This window comes from Cinclus cinclus, chromosome 5 (genome assembly GCF_963662255.1).
Source record: "Cinclus cinclus chromosome 5, bCinCin1.1, whole genome shotgun sequence".
Lineage (NCBI taxonomy): Eukaryota > Metazoa > Chordata > Aves > Passeriformes > Cinclidae > Cinclus > Cinclus cinclus.
This window is the reverse complement of record NC_085050.1, coordinates 48,039,412-48,063,727: the sequence shown is the minus strand read 5'-3', so window position 1 is coordinate 48,063,727 and position 24,316 is coordinate 48,039,412. Positions and strand designations below refer to the sequence as shown.

General features: G+C 41.7%; 1 protein-coding gene across 1 annotated transcript; it reads left to right on the top strand.

Annotated features, from left to right (window-relative positions):
* Positions 1–3,673: 3,673 nt before the first annotated feature.
* Positions 3,674–19,714, top strand: LOC134044511 (transmembrane protease serine 11E-like). Its single transcript, XM_062493749.1, has 10 exons — positions 3,674–3,770; positions 11,680–11,799; positions 13,043–13,158; positions 13,585–13,652; positions 15,189–15,352; positions 16,328–16,366; positions 17,438–17,618; positions 17,840–18,105; positions 18,986–19,128; positions 19,553–19,714. The coding sequence occupies exons 1-10, from the start codon at positions 3,674–3,676 to the stop codon at positions 19,712–19,714; spliced, it is 1,356 nt and encodes a 451-aa protein (XP_062349733.1).
* Positions 19,715–24,316: the final 4,602 nt, after the last annotated feature.

Here is a 24,316-nt window from a genome sequence, read left to right as displayed (position 1 = left end):
TCAGTATTTTCTTGTGCTTATTTTAAATCAGCCACTATTGCTTGAAGTCCCTTAGTTACTGTATAAGGAGAAGCTGTGAACAGTGGTTTGCTGTGTGCTTTCATTACACCACATGATACTTTCTAGACCCCTACCCCTTTCTATACCTTGGTCAGGTTGTACAGTCCTGTCTATTTGGGCATCCCATACATAGAAGCTGCTTTGTTCCTTTGATGGTTGTTCTGCTTTATTTTACTGTTCTTCTGTATAAGCTTTGAGATGGGCAAATGGACCAGAATTTAATGCAATATTCAGGATATAGGCATAATGTGGATTAATATTGGGCTATAAATTTTTTTCCTTTTACTTTTCTGTTCTCTTTACAAGTAGTTTCTAGCATTCCTTTTGGATTTTTATTTTTTGACTGCTCCTGAGATGATATGCTCATAGGAGACTGCCTCAGTCTTATTTCTGAAAGGAGTAATAACTCAACTCCTGACACCTAGGGTGTAGGGTTAGGACTGGCCTTTTTTAAAGTGTGGCACTTTATATTTTTTAATTCCAAAGTTCATCTGTTGTTTTATTACATAGTATCTCAATATTACGTTTCTGCAGCTGTACTGTGATAACTAGACAGTTATTGTATGATTATCATCTCAGTATTTTTTTTCCAGAGCTTTTATGAATATAGAAGAGATTCCTATGAGACAGTGAGCTGGTTTCAGATAAAGTATTATAATTTCTTTATTTTATTAACTTGTTGCAAATGGATTTGTTGTTTTTAGACACCATTATGTTTACCTTTAGTCTTCCTCAAGGCGTTTTTTTGGTTGTTATTGTTTTTTCCCTTTGCCAGGCAGGATGCATTTGCTCTGAGACTAGCATGATGCCTTGAAATAGTCTCTCTGTCTCCAGAGAACATGCACTTCAAGGTTTCTCTTTTAGGGGTTTTTTTATAATTTTATATGATTTCTATGTTTGAAATTCAACATGTCAGTAATTGATCTGCTTTTTGGTTTTGTAGAAATGCTGAATCTGATGCTGATATAGTTCAGACAGAAGGATGATAAATCCTTTGTTTATACTGGTCCAAACTGAATCAAGAGTTGCTTCCAATTTTGTCAATTTCCTAGCTGCCTGTTACTGAAACAGTTATTTACAACATCCAGATATCCAGTATTATCTAAGTGGTCAATGTAAAAGGTTTCACATTTTACTTCAGAGTAATTAAAATAATTGGAATGACAGTTCCTGGGATTTCCACATTCCATTGTCTTCCTGACACCACGTTTCCTTTATACATGCAGTGTCCAAGTCCTTTTTTAGGGCAAGCATCCTGGATCTGCTGTCAATGTCTTGGAGAATTCTGTGGAACATAGAAACCATTATTTTGGCTCTCTGTCCCTGTATCCTGTTCATATCAGATTTTAAAAACTTTTTTTTTTTTTTTTTTTTACTATGTTACTTTTGTGTAACTTCTGTCCCATTCTTTGGGACTTGAGGTTGCAGCATCTACTGCTGCATTTAGAACAGGATACATTGTTTCCTGTGTCCACCAGTCTGTTCACATGTCAGTTTGAAGCTTCTGTATAGTTTTCCTCATGTGAAGTACAGATCATGTTTCCCTCTCACTTTAAGCAGAAATTAGTTCATCCTTGGCTGGGTTTAATCCCCTCTAGAAGCTCCCCAGGCATTGGTGAACCTGACCCTCACTTCCTTGCTCCATTGCTATAGCCAGTCACTGAAATTTTGCCTCCTCACCAGCTGGATTCTGAGGGGGGGGGGGGGGGGGGTCGGGGGTCTTGATCCTTTGGCATTTTATGTTCAGCCTCCAGAATCTTTCTTCTTTCTTTTATGTGGTACCCAGATGGGCTACAACCCCTGCCTCCTTCCCAGCATTTGCAAACTTTTCCAGGCTTTTTCTTTGAATTGTTGTAGTGTAACACCAAAGGGCACATTAAGAAGACTGTCTGTGGAATCAGGAGCCAAACCTGTTTGGTACCTGGAAGTGGAACCACTTGTGGCTATTACCTGTCCCTTTTTCTCATATGAGCTTTTTTTGCTGCAGGGAGCTACTGCCAGTAAAAAACTCAGACACTTTGTACAGAGAGGGGACAATTGACCAGGATTATCACATTATTCAGCAGTTTAGTGCCTTCCAGTCATCAAAATAGGCCTGGAGGATCCTTCAGTGCCCTAAAAAGCATCCTCAGTTTAACCTCTTTTTTAAAATGGAAGTAGGTTTTTTTGCCTGCAGGTGAGACTATGCAAGGATTGCCATGAGGGCTCTGTGTTGTACATTCTTCCACCTATGGCACAATCAAGTCACAAGGCAGAGCTCTATGTCTGAGGATCATGGGGTGCCTGGAATGAATGGCTTTACATCACCTATGCACAGGTCAGGTAATCATGTGACACTTGATATTTAACCCTGGAAACTGTCACCCTCTAGCTAGGCTTCTGATTGCATTTCTCTTGCACATCTGGACTGACTCAGGTGTTCCTATATTGGATGGCAATGTAGCTTCCAGTTAAAGAATTGAGAAACAATTACATTAAATGTGTCATTAACAACTGTATTTATCATCTTTTGTAACAAATTATGCTGAGACATTGAGTCTAAATTACAAGAAGCTGAGTCTTATCTTTAGCTTATGTTTCGTTCAGAAGAAGCTGGCATTCTCCAAAAGGCAGTCTTTCTGTTACTTGGCTATGGACTTGATGTAAGGTGGAAGAAAGAGCTCCAGCCATGTAAGGTGTATTTGCATCAGTGTGTTACTAAGCTGGTGATCCTTGAGATGTAGAGGGGTCAAAAGGAGGTCATTATGTGGAAGAAGTGTCCCTAGAGGTTAGAAAGTTTATTGCAGTAAAGCAAAGAAAATATATGCCACTTTTATCTTGTTGTGAGTTCTCTCTTCTTTATTGTCCTTCTGAAACAAATCTGTGTGTCAGGCTATGTGGTCACATACCTCTTCTAGTAAGTTTAGTTGTACTGACAAAACTTAAAATTGAAGGTTCAGAAATTTTACTTTAGGTTAGAGTTTGAGCTTGCATTGATGATTTACCAGCTAGCTGTCACTAGCACAAGTAGAACTTTTTATTTAGACAACCTGAAATATTTATATCACAAATGTTTATGACGTAGAAGAATTTTTATGGGAAATGTGTATGTAGCTAGGTGATCACAATTAAAATTATTATCTAAGGAGTTAAAGGAGAATGAAAAAAATTAATTTAACTGTTGTTAGGAGGGAAAATTCTTTTCTGGCCAAATGACCAGTTTCAAGGAAATTCAGGGGAGTTAAGAGCCACATACCATTGATTCTGCATCAGTTTGTCATCTCCATACCTGGCCTAGGACTGCACATTGTCTCTTGAACATGTAAATTTTCTGCATTTGTGTTTCCCAGAATTTCTGATTTGTTCTTAATTATACCAAAGAAGGAAATAAACTCTGCGTCCTTGCAAAGTTTTCATGGCTCTTATTTGGGGTGTTGCAGGGTGTAGCTAATGCTCTGAAAAGGCTTTGGGATTCCTGGATGAAAGGTGTGATGAAAGAAGTGTATTGTTATTGTTTTAGGGGAGGAATCATGCTACTGGGTAAGCCTCTGTCACTGAGACTTGCTGGACTCGTTTGTTCTGACTTGCCTATGACTCCTTTCTTTCTTAATTCAGGAGATAAAGCCTCAAGTCTATGCTGAGATGCTGCACAGTGTGTTGTGGTTTTCAGGACAGTGGATCTCCCAGAGAGAAGAGCTTCTTGCTGACCTCTCAGTGGTACCCAGGGGTGAGTGCCACAAGCTTCTGGGTTGTTTCTTGGTATTTTGGGCAGCATGGCTTCATTGTATAGATATATAAGGCAGTTTGAGCTTTGATGGAGGGTGTGGGGAGAATGTCACTAGTTCTGAGCTTGTTTCTGATTTGATCTGCCTTTCATGCATCAGTAATCCTTCTGATATTTCAGCCTTTGTCCTCACCCAAAATGCATGCTTTCTAAGAATTCTCCTGCTCATCTATAGCACAGTATGGCAAATCAAGGTGGCCTATATGGAGAGTAGGTGAGAGTCATCTCACACTGCCCTGACTGACCTACCATTTGTGCTAACACAGTTAGAATGAGTTGCAGGCACAACTGGTGACCTTGAGGATGAATGGAGTACAGTTGGTAAAAGTTGCTCCTTGTGTTTTGATTATTTTCACGGAGACTTTGTATGCAGCCAGTGAAGTGTTAATCTGTGCAGAATCAGCTTGGAAACACATCAAATCTGGCACCTGACCATTTTGCCCACCCTGCATTGGAATGCAAATCAAACTGAAAACCCACAGAGACTATAACTGCTTGCGTGGTGTCTTGTTTGTGGAATAGATTTGAAGAAATCAAAGAAGGATGAAAGGAGGCAGGCAGAGCTATTTTTGAGGGTTGGAAAGGAGAGATCTACTGCTATCATCTGTGACTGCCAAACTAACAGAACAAGGTACTTGTCTATGACCAACACAGCTGGAAGGGGAAATCTGAGGGGTAAAGACAAGAGGTAGAAGTTACAGAAATTTATCCTAAACTGGTTCCAGTCAGTGGCCATGTATTTAACATTTTCTTTACACTGAGATGGCCTCTCAGCGTTCATGCAGACTGTAAGTCTTCATGTAGTGAGTAGTACTCCTACTTCTGCTAAAATTTGTTTCAGAACATGAGAGTCTTTCTCAAGGCATTGGCTGTGGCAGTCAACTGAAGAAAGACAAATAAGTGATAAAGGATATCCCAGTCCTTGGCATTACAGTCACTTTCTACAGACTGTTGTAGTGGTATGGGAGGCTACCTCTACCCCAACAATTAAAGAGCTCAAAACTTCCAAACAGTCAAGTGTAAAATGGATGAGAGAGTAAGGAACAGCAAACCTTTTGTGCTGATTGCAGAGGTGGTTGGATAACCAGGGAAGCCTGTATGAGTAGCATTTTGGCTTCATGGATATAGTTGCTGTGAAGCTCTGAGTTAAGACATCCCAAAAACTGAATGCTGCCCTTGAATCTTGAAGCAAATGACAAGAGCCGTGTTTGGAGTGGTTGTCTTTACCCAGCTGAAGTGTGCTCTGGGAAAGCAGCAAGACCTTGGTAAAATTGGATGGTTAAGGGGAGGAGCTCAATTAGTAAGTGGCAAATACATTACTGATGCTTTATCTGACTGCAGAGTGGTGGCATGCAGCACCTACTGTTTTTGTGGGCTGTTCAAGGGTGTGGGGAGATCAAGCTGATTCAGTATGACGCATAGAAAAATGTGTACTTCATTTCCCTCAGCAGATCCCTTCAATGTTTGAAAGTCTTTCATTGTATCAGAATGATTTAGGAGATATCAAACACTGAGTAATTGAGGCTGGTAGGTAACTGACCTCACCCAAAGAAGGGTCTGACAGCACATAGGCAGGAACTAGCTTCTTCTGCTTCAGTTCTCAAAGTAGCAGAGGTTGTTGTCTCATTCTTTTAGAAGTGCGTGTTCTGAGTATGCCACAAGAGCACAGGAGAAGATTTAGGTTGGTGTGGTTATTTGTGGTAAAGGTGGGAGTGAAATTAGTAAGTCTTGCTTTGTGGTCCTGTGCTTTTTCTATAGTCCTCCTGGATTAAGCTATATGTATTTAATTTGCTGCCATTCCCAACCACCCTGCCAAGGTAGATAGCTCCAGGGACCTAGTCTGGATTTTCAAATCACACTCACCAGGCCAGCAGATTAGTCTGTTTAGTTGTCTTGTGAAAGGTCCTATTCCTAAGAAAAGTGACTGTTGGCATGCACCTGAATCTATTAACTGGGAAAACTGGTCATGACTATAAAGGTGGAGCGACCCTCCTCATCAGATATGCCACTCAAACTCTGCCACTGGCTCTTCAGAGAATACTGGATTATCAGTTGCCAGGGGTATAATAATTAAAAATGCAATAATAAATGCATTACAGGAAGACAGCAGCAGATCACATAGAAGAGGTTGAATGTTTTTTTCTATAAGGAACATGACAAAGCACTTTCAGTAAAGAGCTGGCATGAAAAAACTTTATTTGGATTAATCTAAAAGCAAATCTAGTTTGGGATGCTATGAGGTCTCAGCTTAAGAAGTCAAAAAATATCAAGGCCAGATCTGTAAAGCAGAACAGGGTAGCTGTTCCGTGCTTATCCAGCAGGTCAGTGACCAGGGCCACATTATAAAGTTACACTTTCTTTTCTTGTCTGAACAGATGCTTTCTGATCAGTTTTCTGGTATTGCTCTTGCTGAGGCTTTTGGTAACACACAGTAACTCAACAAGAAGAGGTGAATAATCTCAATATAGTGAATCAAATCCTGCCAGGCAGAGGTAGGAGCTGAACTTCCATCACTTGCATTGTGAATGAATATAGTAACCTTTTAGGGAACTTGGTATAGGATGAGAGAGGAAAACTGTGTATTGTGCTTGTGTTTTGCTTTTGGGTAAGTGTTCCAAATTCAAAAATAAAGAATTCATTTGGGGCTGATCAGAAATCCAACCTGAAATCCTATGTGCTTTGTCATTGGTTTCACAAGGAATACCAGTTTTAGCTCTGTAAAATTTCAGTATAACTTTTCTTCATAATATGCCAATAACTATTAACGTAGCTTTATTTCTTGCTATATTTCACTTTTTAAAATATATTGTATCAAGGTTTGATTTTAATATATCTCTTTCTAAGCACAATTTTAGTGCATTTTAATGATATGAAAACATACATATTTTCAAAATAATTCATTTGGATTTTTTTTTCAGTACAGAATAACTTTTCAGTGATCACAGTCTTTGTCTCAGAGACAAGGTGTGTAAACTAGGAGATGTAATAGTTTGCTCTTCCCAACCCATGTTAGCTGTGATATTAACTGGATAGATCCTGCTTTCTCCATGGATTATCTTCGGCTCCTTGGGAATAATGCATATTTTAAATGAGAACACTGATTGGTGGAGGAGGTTTAATGTTCACCAATAGTATTGCTAAGATAAGTAGGTCTGTATTGAACTAAAGGATTTTGGATTTCAAACTTCTCGTTAATTCACTGCAGACTTAAAGCTGCCAGATACAGACCACAAGGAGGTGGTTTTAAGAGCAGAGAGGACTTGGCCTTTGAGATCTCCCAGTGGAGTCTGAGTCTGATCTCTTGTTAGGGTTTGCTCCAGTGAAATTTGAGTTATCTCATTCATGCTAGAGGGTGAATGCATTGGTGTTACCTGAATTCCCCTGTAAGCCCCGCTAAGAGTTAATTTGCAGCTTACTGGAGTTTGGACAGTAAAAAAGTCAAAAGCTGAGATATAAGGAAACAAGAAATGTGAATCTGTACAGAACACCAGACTCTAGAAAGCATCACACAGACAGCTGTGGTATTCAGGGTCTTCTGAGGAGAATACCAGTCTATTAAGCAGTGTCTCTTTGCCACAGGAAGAAAGAAAGGATGCATCCATGTTAGAAGGCTTTCATCAGCACTGCAGAGGATCAGTGTTTCTCTGGCCACTGGGTGTTGCTGGGTGGAGCAGAATTTGGTTACTAGAGTGCGCAGAAGACCATGTCTAATTCCTGAACAGGGGGATCCACCTGCCACTAAATTACATAACTTTGGAGCTGTATGTGCCAAGCACAGGAATCTCTGTCAAGGTGGTCATTTTGGTAGAGCACAACAGTCCTGCCCTCCATGGCACCATGGCAAAAAAGGCTAGGGGAGTGAAGAGCTGGTTGGAGGTGAAATGTGTATGTATAATGAAAGCATTATATAACCTGGAATGAGTAAAACCTGAACAGTCTTTCAGTAACCATCCTAGCCTCTGTCTCAGCAGAGCTTGGCATACCTGGTTGTAAGACAAAATAGAGATAAAATAGGGAAAAAGGCCCAAACCAACAAAACTTGGGGGCTACTGAGCTGAGTCCCACACACAGACATTACAGTTGAAGGATGCTGGTAACTGTACATTGATGAGTCTTGGTGCTTCCATTGCAAAAGTTTTGGGGTTTTTTTTTTGCTATTCTGTTACTTAGCAAGATGGAAGTCAAAAACATCGTGCTAAAGGGAGGAAACTGTTTTTGTTTTGAAGAGGTATTTCCACTTTAATTTGTAATAGGATACACAAATTAATTACCTGTATGGGGATGTTGGTTGACACTTCAAGGGTGTTGGTGGATGAGAAGCTCAGCATGACCCAGCAGTGTACACTCACAGCCCAGAAAGCCAGCTGTGATCTGGGCTGCATCAAAAGAATTGTGACCAGCAGTTTGAGGGAGGTGATTCTACTTTGGTCTTGTGGAGTACTGGAGTACTCATCCAGCTGTGGATAAGTCCATCATAAGAAGGACATGGACCTTTTGGAGCATGGCCAGAGAAGGGTTGTGAAGATAACCAGAGAGCTGGAACAACTCTCCTGTGAAGACAGACTGAGAGAATTGTGCTGTTCAGCCTGGAGAACAGGAGGCTCCTGGGAGATACTGTGAAGAAATTCTTCACTGTGAAGGTGGTGAGGCACCTGAACAGGTTTCCCAGAAAAGCTGCGTGTGCCCCATTCCTGGCTGGAAATGTTCAAGTTCACGCTGGGTGGGGCTCTGAGCAGCCTTGTCAGGAGCAAAGTGTCCCTGCCTATGTGTTGAAACTGTATGATTTTTAAGGGTCCATTCCAACCCAAACCATTCTATGACATGAATGCTTTAAACTTATTTTCTTAAAAAAATGTTAAGTGAAATCAGTATCAGAAGTGGCATACGATTTTCTTCCTTGTCTCCTATGTTTACATTTCCCTCAGCACTACAGCACTCCCTAAGGTTTCTGTTCCCCTTTGCAAGTCTGTGTGACCTGTGGAGAATGAGCAGTTCTGAAATGTTGGAGGAGAAGGGGGTCTGTGCTGCCAGTGTTTGTGGCTGTAGGTGGTATTTGCACAAAAAGGAAATAGAGACAGATAACTGGAAGGACAGTACTGCCTGTGAAAGCATGAGTCTCACAGGCAAGGAGATGCTCAGTTTTTTTAATCTTAAACTTTGTAGCTTTGGCATAAGGCCATGTTTTGAGGAAATCTGTCTGGATACAGTTCACAAAATGCAGTGGTTATGATCCAAGAGTACAGTTGCCTCAATAGTTGCAGAGTCAGCCATACACTGCCAGGGCTGTGCTGTGTGTTCTCTGTGTAGAGAGCAGTGGAAGGGATGGAGCTCCAATTGCCATTCAGGTTGAGGTCCATTGGAGTGGGGACAGCTGCAGGACAGGGATCCTGTGTGATTGAGATGGATGGGAGGGGCTCACTCAGGCTGGAAGCAAAATCTCTCTAGTGAGGAGAGCAAAGTGAGATGAAAAAGCTGCCTCTTTCAAGCATGAACTGTAACTATTAAGGAGAGGCAGAGGCATGTTGCCATAGTGGGCTGTTCTGATTAGCCAAGAGACTTGCCCTTAGGGGTAATAATTGATTGTCCATGAGCTATGTTGCAATTCCCAGGGACTGGGAAAGGTTATGAGATGGGTATGGGAGTGTTCCATGAAAGACTGCAGCATATTGAAGAAACGGAGGCAGAACAGTTCTACCGGTTTTAGGTTTTTGTCTGAATCTCTTTTTCTGCTAAACCCTCAGATCTAATGGATAATGTATACAGGTCTAGACGGTGAGAATTCAAGGCCTCAGTGGAGTCAGTTGAGTTCTAGTGGGTGTTATTTATGTACTGATTGCAACTTGCAGTTTACAAAGAAGTAATCTCGGCCAGCCTGGATTTTCAGACTCCTATCAACTGGCCTACAGCCTTGACATCAGAAAAATGAAGCAGTCTGGTGGGGGAAAACTTGGGCTGTGCATTGCAAGAGAAGACCATGATCTACTAAAGGAAGAACAACTGAAGGAGAGGTGCTGGGCTCCTCCATAGCATGTGACTCTGAGGCAGAAGACTTGATCTTTGTCACCTGTCCCATATATTTTGGTAACACTAACCTGCTGTATGTGGCTACCTGCAGTTGTGATACTGGCTGAAGCTCCTCTATTTTACCATTTTCTTTCCAGTATGCTGCCTGTTTGAATGGGTAAAAGGTTTGCCCATTTGACTAGCACTCTCAGTGGCCAAAACCAAGATTTTATATGTGGAGATTAAACTTTAAGTTCCTCTAACTTCCCTGTCTCTTGCCGAATACACCCTTGCTGTCTGCACATCTCTTATCTGCTTCCTCTGTAATGCTGTTTGTTTGTTTGTTTTTCTCGTTTGTTTTTCCTGTTTGTTTTTCCTATTTGTAATTTCTTGCTTGTGATTGGTTTTCCTCCCATCAGAGCAGAGGGTATAACACCATCCCCCTCTCTCACCACTTCACTGCCTTTTGCAGTCTTGGATTTGTGCATCAGACCTTCACCTTTACTGCTCATCTGCCCACTCAGCTTATTTCCTGAGATGGAGCCTCAGCTGGTAATCTGCTCTGCTTTCATTGTGTTTTCTTCTTTTCTACCTTGTAGTCAGAAAACCTGCAAACACTTATTCTGTCTGCCTTTTTTCCTCTTCCTGCCTGCATCTTCTTAGATTTTGCTCAGGGATGGGTTTGCCATAGACCTGCAAAGGGGCAAAAAGTGTTTAATATGTCTGGTTCACAGCAATGCAAGCATGGATGAGAGGGTGTAAAGCAGCATTGTGAGTAGCCAGCCAGTTGTCCTTCTGAGGGCTGGCTGCTGCCATTTGTCACTCCAGGATATCTGAGAGATTATCTCAGATGTTTTTATGATACCTTGTACTAATGCAGACCATGTTGCAGAGACTCAGTATGTGGCATGACAATTACCACTTGGTGTACTGTGGAATTACTGGGGATCTTTAATAATTGTGCTTAAGGTTTTGCAAAATGAGCAATATCAGCAGTTTTCCAAATGTTCTGTTGCTTAATGCTGCACTGCAGGACTTAAGTGGAGGATAGAATCTTCTGTGCCTTTGTCCATGTGTGAGTCAAACTCTCAACCACTTTACTCAACCATCTGCTCTTGGCTTTCAAAGAGTTACTACTGGACCTTGTTGCCATATCACATTTACACACAAGTACCTCCTGCTCTGTAGATTGTCTGGCAGGAGACAGGATGTGGTTGCTTTCGATATATGGGTGGCTTTGGAGCAGTAAGGTCCAAACCCTGTAGGGACTCAATAAATGTTACTACTCATACCAACTAAATATAACCAAAGCTCTGTACTATGTGGCATCTCTGGCTGCCCGGTGTATCCTTGGGGCACAGGTTGTTTTATCAGTCATGAATTATTACATTTATATTCAGTTTAAGGGCCTGTGTGGGCAGTTGGCTGCACTGGAAACCTCTGTAATATGTCTTGAAGTGAAATCGTCTCTACTAGCAATACCTGCACAACTCTTTGGGTGTATATGAGGCAACAGAGGCAAGTTAGAACACAGGAAATTCTGACTAAATATAAAGGAAAAGCTTTTGCCTTGAGGATGGGCAGTGACTGGACCAGAGATCTCAAGAGACTGAGTTATCTTTCTACTTGGAGATACTAAAAATGTGACTGGACAAGGCCTGAAGTAACCTACTTTAATGGGGCATGGTTTAAACCATCAGACCCTCAGAGTCCAGAGGTCCTTCCCAACCTACCTCATTCTGTGGGGTTTTTCAGCTAAGCTAAGCTGTGCCAGACATGATTCGACTCTGGATGAACTATTGTCTTTCTACTGGAGTTGAATTTCTCCATGTTGTTTTCTTCGATACAGGCAGTGATCCAGATGGACCGAGCAATAAGGCGCATAGAGCCATGGAAGGTTGCAGTCATTGTTGTGTCAGTGGCAGTAGGCTTAGCCCTTGTCATTGGCTTGATTACATTTCTTTTGTGCCATGGTAAGTGTCCTGCTATCTTGTTGTTGCAAGCTTTCAGGAATCTGTTGTGTTTCTCTTGCAACTGTGATCCTGCCTGATGATTTAGGCATGCAATTCGCCCCTGGTATAAAACTCACATGAGAACTCTCTAAGTGCTATATGAGAACTAGATTGATCTGAAAACCTGTAAGAATACTTGAAATGTGCTTTACTTGAAGCAGGAATTTCAATTCTAACTCTCTTTTTTTTCTTGCCCTGGTGTTTCCACTGGTATCCAGTGTCTCCACTGACTGATAAAGGATAACAGTCTTCTATATAAGCCAGAGGTGTGTCTGGTACTCAGGCTATGCTCAGGAATGGGGTTTTTGCAGAAACTCAACCTGTCCCCTCTAGATAAGAATATTCCAAAAAGAGAGAGGGCAGAGCTTTAAGCTTTTGAGAGCTCAGGACTCAGTTCTAGTTGCCAAGAGCCCAGTTTCAGTAGCAGATCATAGAATCATTGTAGTTGGAAAAATATTTAAGATCACCAAGTTCAACCATCTTGGCTCATGACTTGAAGAAAATTAATTCCATTCCCAGTCACTTGCCTCATGAATGAAGATGGGTCACTTCACTCCCAGTCTCGGAGATACCAGTGGGAGTTTTTTGAAATACTTTCCTGCTGGAATGGAATTAATCATGTGGCCATCTCAGCTCACCAAGTGTCGATGAGGCTGTGGCTTGCACTAGGACACCAGAAGGAGCAGTGGCAGGGCTACAGCTCAGCTTTGCTTTTTGCCAGCTCTGTGTTACAGGGCCCCTTTCTGCCATACACTCAAGAATCAGGTTTTTAAAATTAACCCGACCACTGAACAGATGCAAACAGTTCTGCCTCATGTGCCTCTCAGAGGGGCAGGGTTGTGCCAGAGGGAAACTGGAGAGGAGTAGATGTGTCTGAAGGAAGTTGGAAGGGTTTCTTTGTCTCAAGCTGTGCTCACCTCAGGTTGACAAGAGGATGGACCTCGGGGAAATGTTGTAGTGGGTGTAATCTGAAGCTCCTTGGGATGGTGCTCAAAGAAGAAATGAGCCCCTAGATAGTCCATGGAGCAACAGGATGGTCCTGAATTCCCTTTTCCCAAAGTTCTGCTAAAGCTGTAATTTTATAGTCGACAGGATCACTGCCAGGGCCAGGGACCCTTGCTTGTGCCATGTCCTGTGAGATACTGTGCATCTTGTATTGTACTAAAGAGGATCAGCTACCTTTCCTTCTTTTTCTCCTCTGTAGATCAAGATAGATATTACAATGCATCTTTCCTAATCACCAGTGTCGACTACAATCCTCAGTATGAAAGGCAGACTACAGATGAGTTCAGGAACCTAAGTGAAGATATTGAAACCATGGTAAACTAAAAGCTTCTCTGTTTACACCTGACCTATGGTGAAGAGTTCTGCAAATGTGTGATTGAAAACAGAGTCTGAGGTGATTGTGCCTCATGCCTTCATGGCCGGCCTTACCTTTCACACCTTGCTGTTGTGGGTTAAGGATGCATAGCTGACTTTGCACATGCAGATGGTAAGCACAAGTGCTATCTGTTCCAGAAGCCCTGTGGTGGAACTGGCAACCACAGAGCAGAATGGACAGTGAAATCAGCCAATTCAGCTGTTTATTTTATATCTGCATCCTCTGATGGAAATTTAGTGGTAGCTTTGGTGCAGAGGTGGAGATCTATAGGCATTTTCATGTGTTTCAGAGGCTCATGAGACTGTTATATTGTAAAAGCATATACTTACTGCAGGTGTATTTTAACACACTCCTTTTTTTAACAGATATCTGAAGTATTCAGGGGTTCCTTTCTAAGTAAAAGATACATCAGGTCCCATGTGGTCAGTCTAAGGTAAGTAATGTGAAGGCTAGGAATAAACAGGGATGGGCTAAATACCTTTTCTTCCTACCTGTTGACCAAATGGAGCATTCCTGGTTGCTTGTGCTTGGGTTACACCAGCAGGGTGACTAAGCCTTGTCTGGTTGTTGCTGTCCTCTAGTGCTCACAACACTGAGGACTCAGTTACACTTGGAGGGCAGCAAGGAAGAGAAGTTTGGTCTTATACTTCCGTAGATTGCTTACCTGTACACCTGTTGTTTGTGGCTGTGATACAGTAACTGGATTATTGGGGGTGATCCCCGTCTTCACTACCAGTTAACAGCCTGAGAGATGCAGAATAAGCTTTTCTTCTACACTTAATACTTCCTGTGTAAGCCTGAACTGGTGTTTACCCCTCTGCATGATGTATGGTAGTGATGTCTGGAAGTGATGTCTGGAGGTGACTATTCTCCCTCTGTGAAAAGGCCTGAAGCAGTAAATGATTCCACTGTGAGATGTATGGATATAGATGAGGGAACATAGACTTGGAGATAGTAGAGGGTCCTGCGTGAGATTTAACTCTTTTCCCTGCAGTAGTTATGTATCATTCTCAGTGATAAGAGACATTGCTTCCCTCTCTTCTATGTTACTTTTGTTTTGGAGGCTCAATTCTGCTGTGGAATATTTTTCCCTAGATAGCAAAAAATGCCAGACTTCCCACAAATGTTTTTCACAGCACTTCTGGGATTTTTTGCCTTTACCCGTCTCTGTATGGAATGAGTAATTTCTTAAACTCTTCTACATAATTTCTTGATGTTGGTTTCTTCCACAAGCCTCCCATAGTATACATCAAGAGAAATTGCAGAGCTTGGGAGGTAGTGTCCAAGTGACTTTTTTACACCTTTTAAATTGATCGCTTCCAAACTTATTTTCACTACAGACACTTTGTACAGCTAGGCACTGGGGCAGCTTAGCTGCATTTCTTCTCTCTTTCCCTCAAAACTTCAATTGGTTTTCCTTTAGATGGTTACTTTAAGATATGGGGTCCAATATTTTATGTCAGTAAGTGACCTCAAACTATTGCGAGTGTTGTATTTAAACACAAAGGATCTGACTGGTCAATAAATGGACAAGTGACTTAAATGGAAAGAAAAGCCAAAAGACCTTTTGAACTTCTGTTGTAACTGGATCTTTTCAATGGCTGTTAGGAATGGCCTGTTGGATATCTGTTGAAGGGTTTTAATTTGCTGTAGTGTTCCCTCTGTCATTTGTGTCCTACTGATAAAGACCTGCATGGAGGTCAAAGGGAGTGATCCCTTCTTCTCTTCTCAGCTCTACTGCTTATAACTGTTCCCAGAAAATTCCCTCTGATCACTGTCATAGCAAGAAGTTTTTGCTGTGTGCTGACATGTCATCATCTTCCTTTATTTGAGCACAGCCACGCTATTTGTTCCGGACATCTGTGCAGACCAGACCTGTTCTCATATAAAGAAGGCAGTCCATACAAAGTAGAACCAGGAGCATTAGTAGGCAGAGGGAACTACACCATTTGTTTTTGTTGGTTTGTAGCCCAGATCCTGTTGGAGTGCTTGCATCTGTTGTTCTGGTATTTAAATTTCCCTCTGCTGACAGTGAAGCAACGACCTGGGGTCAAGTCAACCGTGTGTTACTCAGAAGGCTGAAAGCAACCTCGACATACCTGAATGTTGACCAGTCTACGATTAGACTCACAGGCAAGTGCCTTTGGTTTGTGTTTTCAGCTTGGGATTTGTTCCTCACACTTTGCTGTTTTTAGTGTAATGAGTTTCACCTTAGTATGCAAATATGGGCTATTCTTGTTTCTTTCTTTTCCTTCTCAAAATTGCCTGTTAGGCTGACTGCCTGGGAAGTTGGAAGATGGAGCATGGAAAGAACTAAAACATATTGGCACTGATTTATGAGTGTGAGCTCTTCTCCATGGATCAGAGGCTTTCCCTGTGTGACCTAGTTGTGTTGAATGAGATAGTCCCCTTCAATTCATCAAAAAAGGCCCAACTTCGTGACCATAGGTTCACAAACTACTTTAAGACATGCAGTAAATTGAACAAGAACTTTTGTCACCAGGCACTGAAATACATAGTTCTAAAGCTATTAAAAAATGCAGGACTGAGGTAGTTCTTTTCTGTACCCTCTGCCATTTCCTTTGTTATTTGACAGATTGCTGTAGCAAGTGTCCATAACAAGATCCTGAGGATCCCTAGGCAGTAATCCTCTCCCACAGATCTGTTGTGGATTGTCATAAGACTTTGACAGAGGGGTTTTTGTAGGAAAGAAATTAGAAATGTTTCAGTTTACCTTCAGTCAGGCCCAACACTGGAGATTTATGAAGATTCATTTGACCGTCTTGCCACGCTAAACCTGAACAAAGGCCTGTAGGCATTTGCTGGTTGCAAACTGTACATGTAGGTGTAACTTGGAGCCACTTGCAGTCATCTGCTGCTTTTGTTAGCTCTGAGCTAAGGCAAGAAATGTGCATTCTGTGGCCTTTCAGTGAGGAACAGAGGCTTAACTGAACTTCTCCAACAGAACAAATTACTACATCTTGTAGTGTTACTCCAGGCAGCAATACAAACCATTTAATTTGTGTTTCCTGGGTATGGGGAGAGAGTCTGGGCTAGATCATGTAGTGTATGAGATAAACTTACTGTGTTCTTTGCTTTTCATTCCAGAGTTGAACAAGGAAAAGGGAGATAACCTTTTAAATAACTGTAAGTACAAATGCTTTATAGTAAAGGTCCAGGGACATAGTGCTGGAGGTTCTGTGCCTACATAATCCTTACACTTATATGATACAAGTTGGAAATAGAATTTGTTGCAGATATTAGAGCAGTAGGCAATGCATGAGCTAGGGAAGACTTCAGCTCATTTCTTTGCAGTCTTGCTGGCTCTACACATTTGTAGAATCAAGCATTCTGGCTTGGTAGTGGGAAGCACTTACTTTAATGTTGGTAGTTGGAAGGACAGGCATGTAGCAAGCTGCTGTTAGCAAGTTTGCAGAAGGACTGCAGTTTTGCTGTGGGCCATTATTCTTGCTGGAATCCTTCAAAAGACATTTTTCCTCCTTCCTCCTCCTCCCCAAATAAAGGTTTGGTAATAGACATCTGTCAGATTTGAGCTAAAATTAAGGAAAGACCAGAGGGTGGGAGAGGGAGAAGAGCTGTCCACAATCAGCAAGGCAGTGGCACCACCCTGGAGAGTGGCTGGTTCTCACTCCTCCTGTTGCGCTCCTTCTTGAGGTCTTAGAGTTCCTCTGCAAACTGGGAGACAGCATAAGTATCTTCACAGGGCACTCTATCATTCCACTGCATGCTCTTGAAGACTTTGCATGTTAGCTTTCCATCTTCAAAAGGCCTCTGAGAATTAACTGGTTTGAATCTAACTATTTTTCAGCTGAGTAATACCTGATTGTTGGCACAGTGGCTGTAAGTAAACTGTTGGGAAGAGGTCACTATATTTTTGTTGCTGCTGTCCAGGCTAATCTGGAGGTGACCTGACAAAATCCCGTTTTTTTTTTCAGTGTCTCAGATGCACAGCCTTCAGGTCCCATGTTCATATGGGCTTGTGTACCTGAAAACTGGATTAATGAAAAAGTACTGACTCTTCTACCAAACTTCTTTGTTTACCCTGCATCTATCCTGAGACACTTGTGACCATGGCACTTGGTTTCCCTGCTTTAGGTGAAGGCTGTCTCTTGACAGAGACTCCTGCCCTGTTTCACCTGTGCCTGCAGCCATGAGGGCCTTCAATCAGCCAAAGCAGAGCTGCCTTTTCTTTGACAGGCTGTGGAATACGAAGACAGGCATTCTCCTTCACAGGAGTGGAAAGAATAACTGGTGGGCAGCGTGCACGGGAGGGAGAATGGCCATGGCAGGCCAGTATTCAGCTTGATGGGACCCATCGCTGTGGTGCATCAATCATCAGTAACACCTGGCTGGTAACTGCAGCCCACTGCTTTAGAGGGTAAGTCATCAGCACCTCTCTGATCCTACAGGCCTTAGGACTCTTGGGTGCTTTGACCTTTTGTGGCCCTCTAATATCTCTATCTGCTGAAAGATAATGAAGTTTTACTCTTCCCCTTTGGCAAAACTGGTCACATTGCTTTTTGGTGCTTAAATGGAGGCCTAAGTTCCCTTAGGGGTGTTGTTTTGTGTGGCTCTGGCATAACCTCAAACATCTTACAGAGTAAGAGATCCTCGGAGGTGGACTGCCAGCTTTGGAATTCTGCTGAGACCTCCAAAACAGAAAAAATTTGTCCAGAGAATTATTGTTCACGAGAGATATGGTGACTTTCTCCTTGATCATGAATATGATGTGGCTGTTGTGGAACTTGCCTCTGCTATTGAGTTCACAAGTGACGTGCACAGTGTCTGCCTTCCTGAAGCATCTCACATTTTCCCAGACAACACTTCCTGTTTTGTCACTGGCTGGGGAGCTTTGGAGAATGATGGTGAGTGTCTCTTGCCTCCCTGTGCCCTGTTATACATGTGCCTGAGAAGACTGATGTTAGTTTTTTGGGGGTTTTTTTGTTTATTTTGAATTCCTTGGACTTGGTGTTTAATAGGTGCATGTCCCAATGAGATACCTTTGGAGTTAGTTTGCTGTTTTTTTTTCTGGCTTGGTCAGTGGATTGGAAATGATGGGAAGACCCTGAAGGTTGGTCTTACAGGATTTAAGAGCAGCTTTTCTCAGTTGCTGTGCACCCAGCACTAGTTAAATATATTCTGTTCTCCTGTTCCTCTGGGTTTAGCTCTGGAAAAAGTTCTTTTGCTGTTCACATTATTTGTAGGTGCACCATGACAATTGCAATCAGTTATTCTCTCTTTGATCATAAATGAGGCCTCATCCAGTGATTTAAGTGAGCTTCTTTAAAATTAGTCTTTGTCATTGAGGTTAGAGAGGGTGGGATTATAAATCTGCTTGTGAGACCCACTGAACTGTATAGGTTGTGTATCATGGGAGACCCTTGGGATTGTGTAGTGATTGCCCATAGCTATGCTGCAGTTAACCAAATGGATCTTTTCAGTGATAGCAAGGACATACCATGTAGTTTACAGTTGAATGCAGCATTGAAATATATGCAAAAATCCATTTGTCCATTATGCTAAAGAGCATCTGATGATGAAAGATGGATAAGAGTTTATGCTTGGGAACAAGCAAAGGACTTCAGCAGTGGGGCGAACTTTCTTTATCCTGTGACATTTTCTGGGTAGCTCCCTTAATTGCCTGTGATGACAGAAAAGTGGCAGGAAAATTTGGCTACTCCTAATCTCTGAGTTTTTTATGTTGCTTACCCCATCTGCAAATTCTAATGCCACTTCTCCTTCTAGGTTATAGTGTTAATCAGCTTCGACAAGCGGAAGTGAGAATTATAAGTTCTGAGGTTTGTAATAGGAGACAAGTGTACGGTGGAGCAATAACACCTGGAATGTTGTGTGCTGGATACTTGGAGGGGCAGGTGGATGCTTGCCAGGTAAGTCTCTTTATTGGTAGTAGTAAAAAGGAAATAGGTGGAGTGAAAGGTGATGTTTCCCAGAAATAAAATGTACTTTGGGCAATCTTAAGTTTATGAGTTTCAGTATCTTGATAGATGCAAATGAAGAGCTTCAAGGCTCATGGCTGGAGTCTGCAGTTCAGTTTGCATGAGGTTTATGTACAATGCACAAGCGAGAGGATGCAGTTGTGAGACTGTGAACTGGCAGAGACTGAATTAGACAGGCTTTGAGCCTCTGTCTTATCAGTAAATTGTGTTAAACTTGAATTATAGCTGAGGTCTACAGAAAAACACCTGTCAAATGTAACAGAAGAATTTGAGAATTTGAATTCATTAGTGAGTTCATGATTCCCTGAATGAACACTGTTTACTGTTTTTTGTCTGTTGACATTTTTCTCCTCAGGGTGACTCTGGTGGGCCACTGGTGCATGCGAATTCCAGAGGAATCTGGTATCTTGTGGGAATAGTGAGCTGGGGAGATGAATGTGGCAAGCCAAATAAACCAGGAGTATACACACGAGTGACTTACTATCGAAACTGGATCCACTCCAAAACAGGCATCTGAAACCTGAAGCAAGTTAAGTTTTGTGGGCTGTGTACAGCTATTCCTCTGACCCATCCTGCTCTGTGGTCACCCTCTGGGCAGCTGCTGGCTTAGCTTGTGGTCATGTAAAAAGTACCTGTAAGCTTGGAGCAGTCTAGGACTTGAAATTGGTTTGGCCTACAGCCAGTCAGGAACAGACTTCATCAATGTGATATTTGTTTGTTCAGGAAGTAGTCTGTCAGAGGGACAACTGCCTTTGTCTATATGCAATATATTGACCCCTTTTTCTCCATGGCCGCATGTCTTGGCCCCAGATTTATACCCAAGCAAAGTGTTTGAGCCCAAGCAATCATCTACCAGCATCCAAGACAAGCTATAGCTGAAACCTGCCCCATCCATTTGCTGTGTGCTCACAAGACCCTATCTATCCATAGACAAGCTACTGTCCTGGCCCTGACTCCAAGGCTGCTGTACTTCTGAATTCTTGAGCTTTCTCCTGCATAATTCCAGGAATTGTAATGAAGAATGGAAGATGTCTTAGATAAGTCCTGGTTCCTAATATCACATTGAACTGTTACTTAAGTGAATAGAGAACTTTTCCTTGCCTGAAGAAGAAATTAGTGGAAAACACTAGCTTGTGTCCACCTTCTTGGAACAAGTGAACCTATGCCCTCTCATTGCTTCATATGAAAGTCTCTACCACAGCATTTGCCAGGGGAGTGATTGCTGGACTTAAGACCAAAAATCTCTTTATGTTCATACCAGTCTGTTGTCATAGGACAATATTTGGCTGAGTTGATTTCCATTTTTATCTTCCCAGACTGTATTTTTCTGAATAAAAGTACTTTGCCTTTTGTGTAGGATGGATGAGTGTAACAATCTTAGTATTACCATCATCAGAAAAAACTTCTCAAACTTCTTATTCTTGTGAACGCTGTTCTCAAGTCTTTATAGTTTTATGTGCATCTTTAGCTGTATCCTGTAAAAAAAAAAACAAAAAAACCAAACAACTTTTTGCATTACAGTGGAAATGCCCCTCTCTTTCAGAGTAGGACAGAACTTCTGACAGACCCAGAAATCTTATGTACCTACCTCTCTCTTCTTACAGAAAGTAAGAATTGCCTGTGTTGCATTTCCAGAGTGTAGCTGACTCATATGATCTCAGCCACACAAACCTCATATTCTCTCTGGCTTCATGTTTTCAGGGGCCCATGTTTCTGTCAGCCAGGTACATATCCAATGCTTTCTAGAATCCAGCAGCATAACACACCTATTCTTGGTGAGGATGCTGTCTTTGGTGTGTCTGCAAGCTTTCCAACACTTCATGTGGATCCTGATCCCAACAACAGCAAGTGATGTGGACTTAACTGATGGATAATGAGCCACCCAACTGCTCTCTTCTCCCTCTGTGGTCAGAAGAGAAAGAACTCAGGAGAGAAGATACTGTCACCACTGCCAAGACTCAGAGCTGGTCCAGCATGGCAAGCAAGAACCTTCTGCCAGGCTAGAAAAGGCAAACAGCAGGCTTTGAGTATGCTCTTAGAAGGGCTGGGGGAAACAGGCCCTCAGTGATTATAGTCTCAGGATTAGAGTGTTGCTCATGTTGAGCACCAGTCAGCTGGCAAAGTCAATGGCAGTTCAGGGATCCCCTCTGGACTGTGCAGTTTGCTGCCAGTGTTGCCAAACAGAGCAGCGATTTTTCCAGTGCAATGATAACAGAAGTATTTTGATTATGTGTCCTGTGATCTGTTTGTCAGTCCAGAGAATAATGCTTTTCTAGAGCCTCACTAGAGGTACTGGAATAGTTGGAAGCCCACAGAAGGTCTGCATCTGTTATGTGTTCTATACTTGTGTATACCTGGCACTTGATTTTTTTTCTCCCTCCAGGAACTTTTCTTGTGGAATGTTGTGAGCTTCAGAAAAAACTTGGTGGTTTAATTTCTACATAGGGAGCAAACACTGTCAGACTGCTTCCATAGGTCTGAACCCAACAAATTTCTTTTAATTGTCTTCAGATGATCATATCTTTGACATATATTGCTTGTTAGAGGAAGCTTGAAACTGATAAATGACAAATACATATGATTTTTTTTTCTTGGTTGTAGCAGTTGTCTTGCCAGGATGGTGAATAAAATTTTATACTTTATACATATAATTATATATGTATATAATGCACATATATATATAATAAAAATGCTATGGATTTTCAGTTCTCAAATAGGCTTGGGTTTTCAAAGACCATAATGGTTTCACTATCTACTGGATTTCATTGTAACTTCCACACTTCATATTTTTAGGGTTGCAAATACCAACTTTCTCACTGATTCCCCAAAACAGATAAGTAGATCCAAAATATTTAGTAGTTCCAAAAGATTAATTTTGAATCTGTGAACTTTCTAATTTGCTTCTTTTGAGTACTGTATCAGAAAGCCTTAAGCATTCAGCTCAGTCTCAAGAGCTGGAGAAAATCTCATTCTCCAAAGTGGTGCAAACAAAAAATCAACTTGTCATTTGCTTAAGGAACTGCCATTTCTGAGTGTCTACATGTAGAGATACAGAACCTGATCTCCCTTATTGCCAAGTACCAGCGCAGTGCAGCCAAGAGGAGTGGGGATGAAGAGGACCTGGCATCTGCTTGATGTATGTTTTGGAAGCCTTCATTTTGGACTACCTTTTGGAGATTCTCCTTAGAGCATCTGGAAACTTCTGTTTATGTTCTTCTTGGAAGCAATGTGGTTCACATGCTCTGAGGCCTCTTGATAATGCTAAGCACCAAATGGTGATTATCACCAAGAGCATTTGAAAGAACAGACTTGATCCAAGGGAGTATTGGTGTGGTTGGACATGATGGGCCTCGATTCCTTACTTGTGGCAGAACTACACTGATGTCAACCTTGTCTGGCTTTTCATAAGGGAAACTAAGGAAACCTGAGGCCAAAACTTTTTGTTTGGTTTAGGTGGTCTAGCAGACTTATATTTACTTTAAGCTGCATTTTCACCTATTTGTGAAGCTACAAGCTGTAGTTTCTCTCATCTGTGTTTTTAGAGGAATTAACATCTTCACTTAAAGCAGAATGGGATATACCTAACTATAAATCATGCACAGCACACAGGAATGTAAATTATGTGTAAATTTAATAAAATCTGTTAAATTTGCCTTCTGTTTCACTTACTAATTTCCTGTATCACAGTAAGCGACTGTAAACTGGGGACTCCTCTGTTTTAGAACATTACACTGATCCTATACCATGGATTTATGTGCTGGCTTTTATGTTCTCCTAATCATCTGTTTTTTTTGATTGTTAGAAGCTGTTAGATAACCAAAATGTCATCCAGACTAGGACAGAATTTACCCACCTGGCTGGCAGCTGCCCAAATTTATGTGCAGGTAAACAGGTCCTGTGTCATCCACTAGAGGGTGAATTGTATTGTACAAGAACCTTAATGCCCTTGGCAGCTGGTGGTGCTCTGTTTCAACTCGCTAGAGAGGAGCTGGAGGACAAGGTACTGTGTTCCTGCTACCTTGGAGATGCAGATATGCTTGCAAAATCTGGGGAGGCTGCAGCTGCTTAAAGCTGGAGGCTTTAAGCACAAGCTTCTGGAGCACTGTGAGTTTCAGGCTTCTCCCATCAGAAAGCTTGGCATCCCTCTCTCCCCTCTAAGTATGTTAAATACAGTAGACTATGGCTGTGAGAGCAAGGACTGAGCAGGTTTTGTCTGCTTAACAGCAAAGCTAGAGCTTTGTCCTGTGGAAGAGTAGACTGGAAAGGCACACAGTCAGCTGTTTTTTGGCATCGTGGGTCAGTTTTCTGAGCTTGTCAGCCTTCTTGCAAACAAGATAGCAGAGCAGCAGTAATTTTGAGAACTTGATAGGATAGAGATTTGCAGTGGCATGCTTTGGTCTCCCATATTGACAATTCCTGATAATTTTTGTAGACTGAAGACACTGATCTGATTTCTTCTTGTCCCTTTCCCGTCATAATGGGACATGGTATAATTTGTACCATATTCTGAGCTACAAGGGTAAGCTTTTGGTGGATAAAACATGCTGGAATTCGTTGAACCTGGTCTATAATACCTAACAGCCAGCAGGATGAACTTGGAATTTTGAGTTATTTAAGAGGATAAAAAGGAGTGTAACAGCTTTATTGCAGTATTACTGGACATGCCATGTTTGCTATAGATGGGAAGGTGGCTATTTGTTTGAAAGAAGAGTAGCCCTTTTATCACATTTTACTGTGTCCAGTGCAAGCAAGAGAGTGTTAGAATTTTTAAAGGACATAATTTTAACAAATATTTTTTTATGTCTTAGAAAACAGCTTTGTGCTGATTTTCTGGTAGAGCCTGTGTTGTGTATGTAACACTTAAAGCATTTATGAGCATTCCGTTACATTGGTAACTGTGCCATGACCCAAAGATATACTCAGCTGTTGTGGTTGTATTTGGCTATGTGGGTAGAGTTTCTGTCAAAGGGCTTGAAGTGAAGAACTGAAGAGAAGAATAATTATTATGATCTTTTATATATGTGGCTAAACAGCATCTTTCTACAAAACAAAGCTATCAGTATGTCAGACCCAGCGGGTGTCTGATCTATTACAACCTCAAAGAAAACTTTTAAAAACT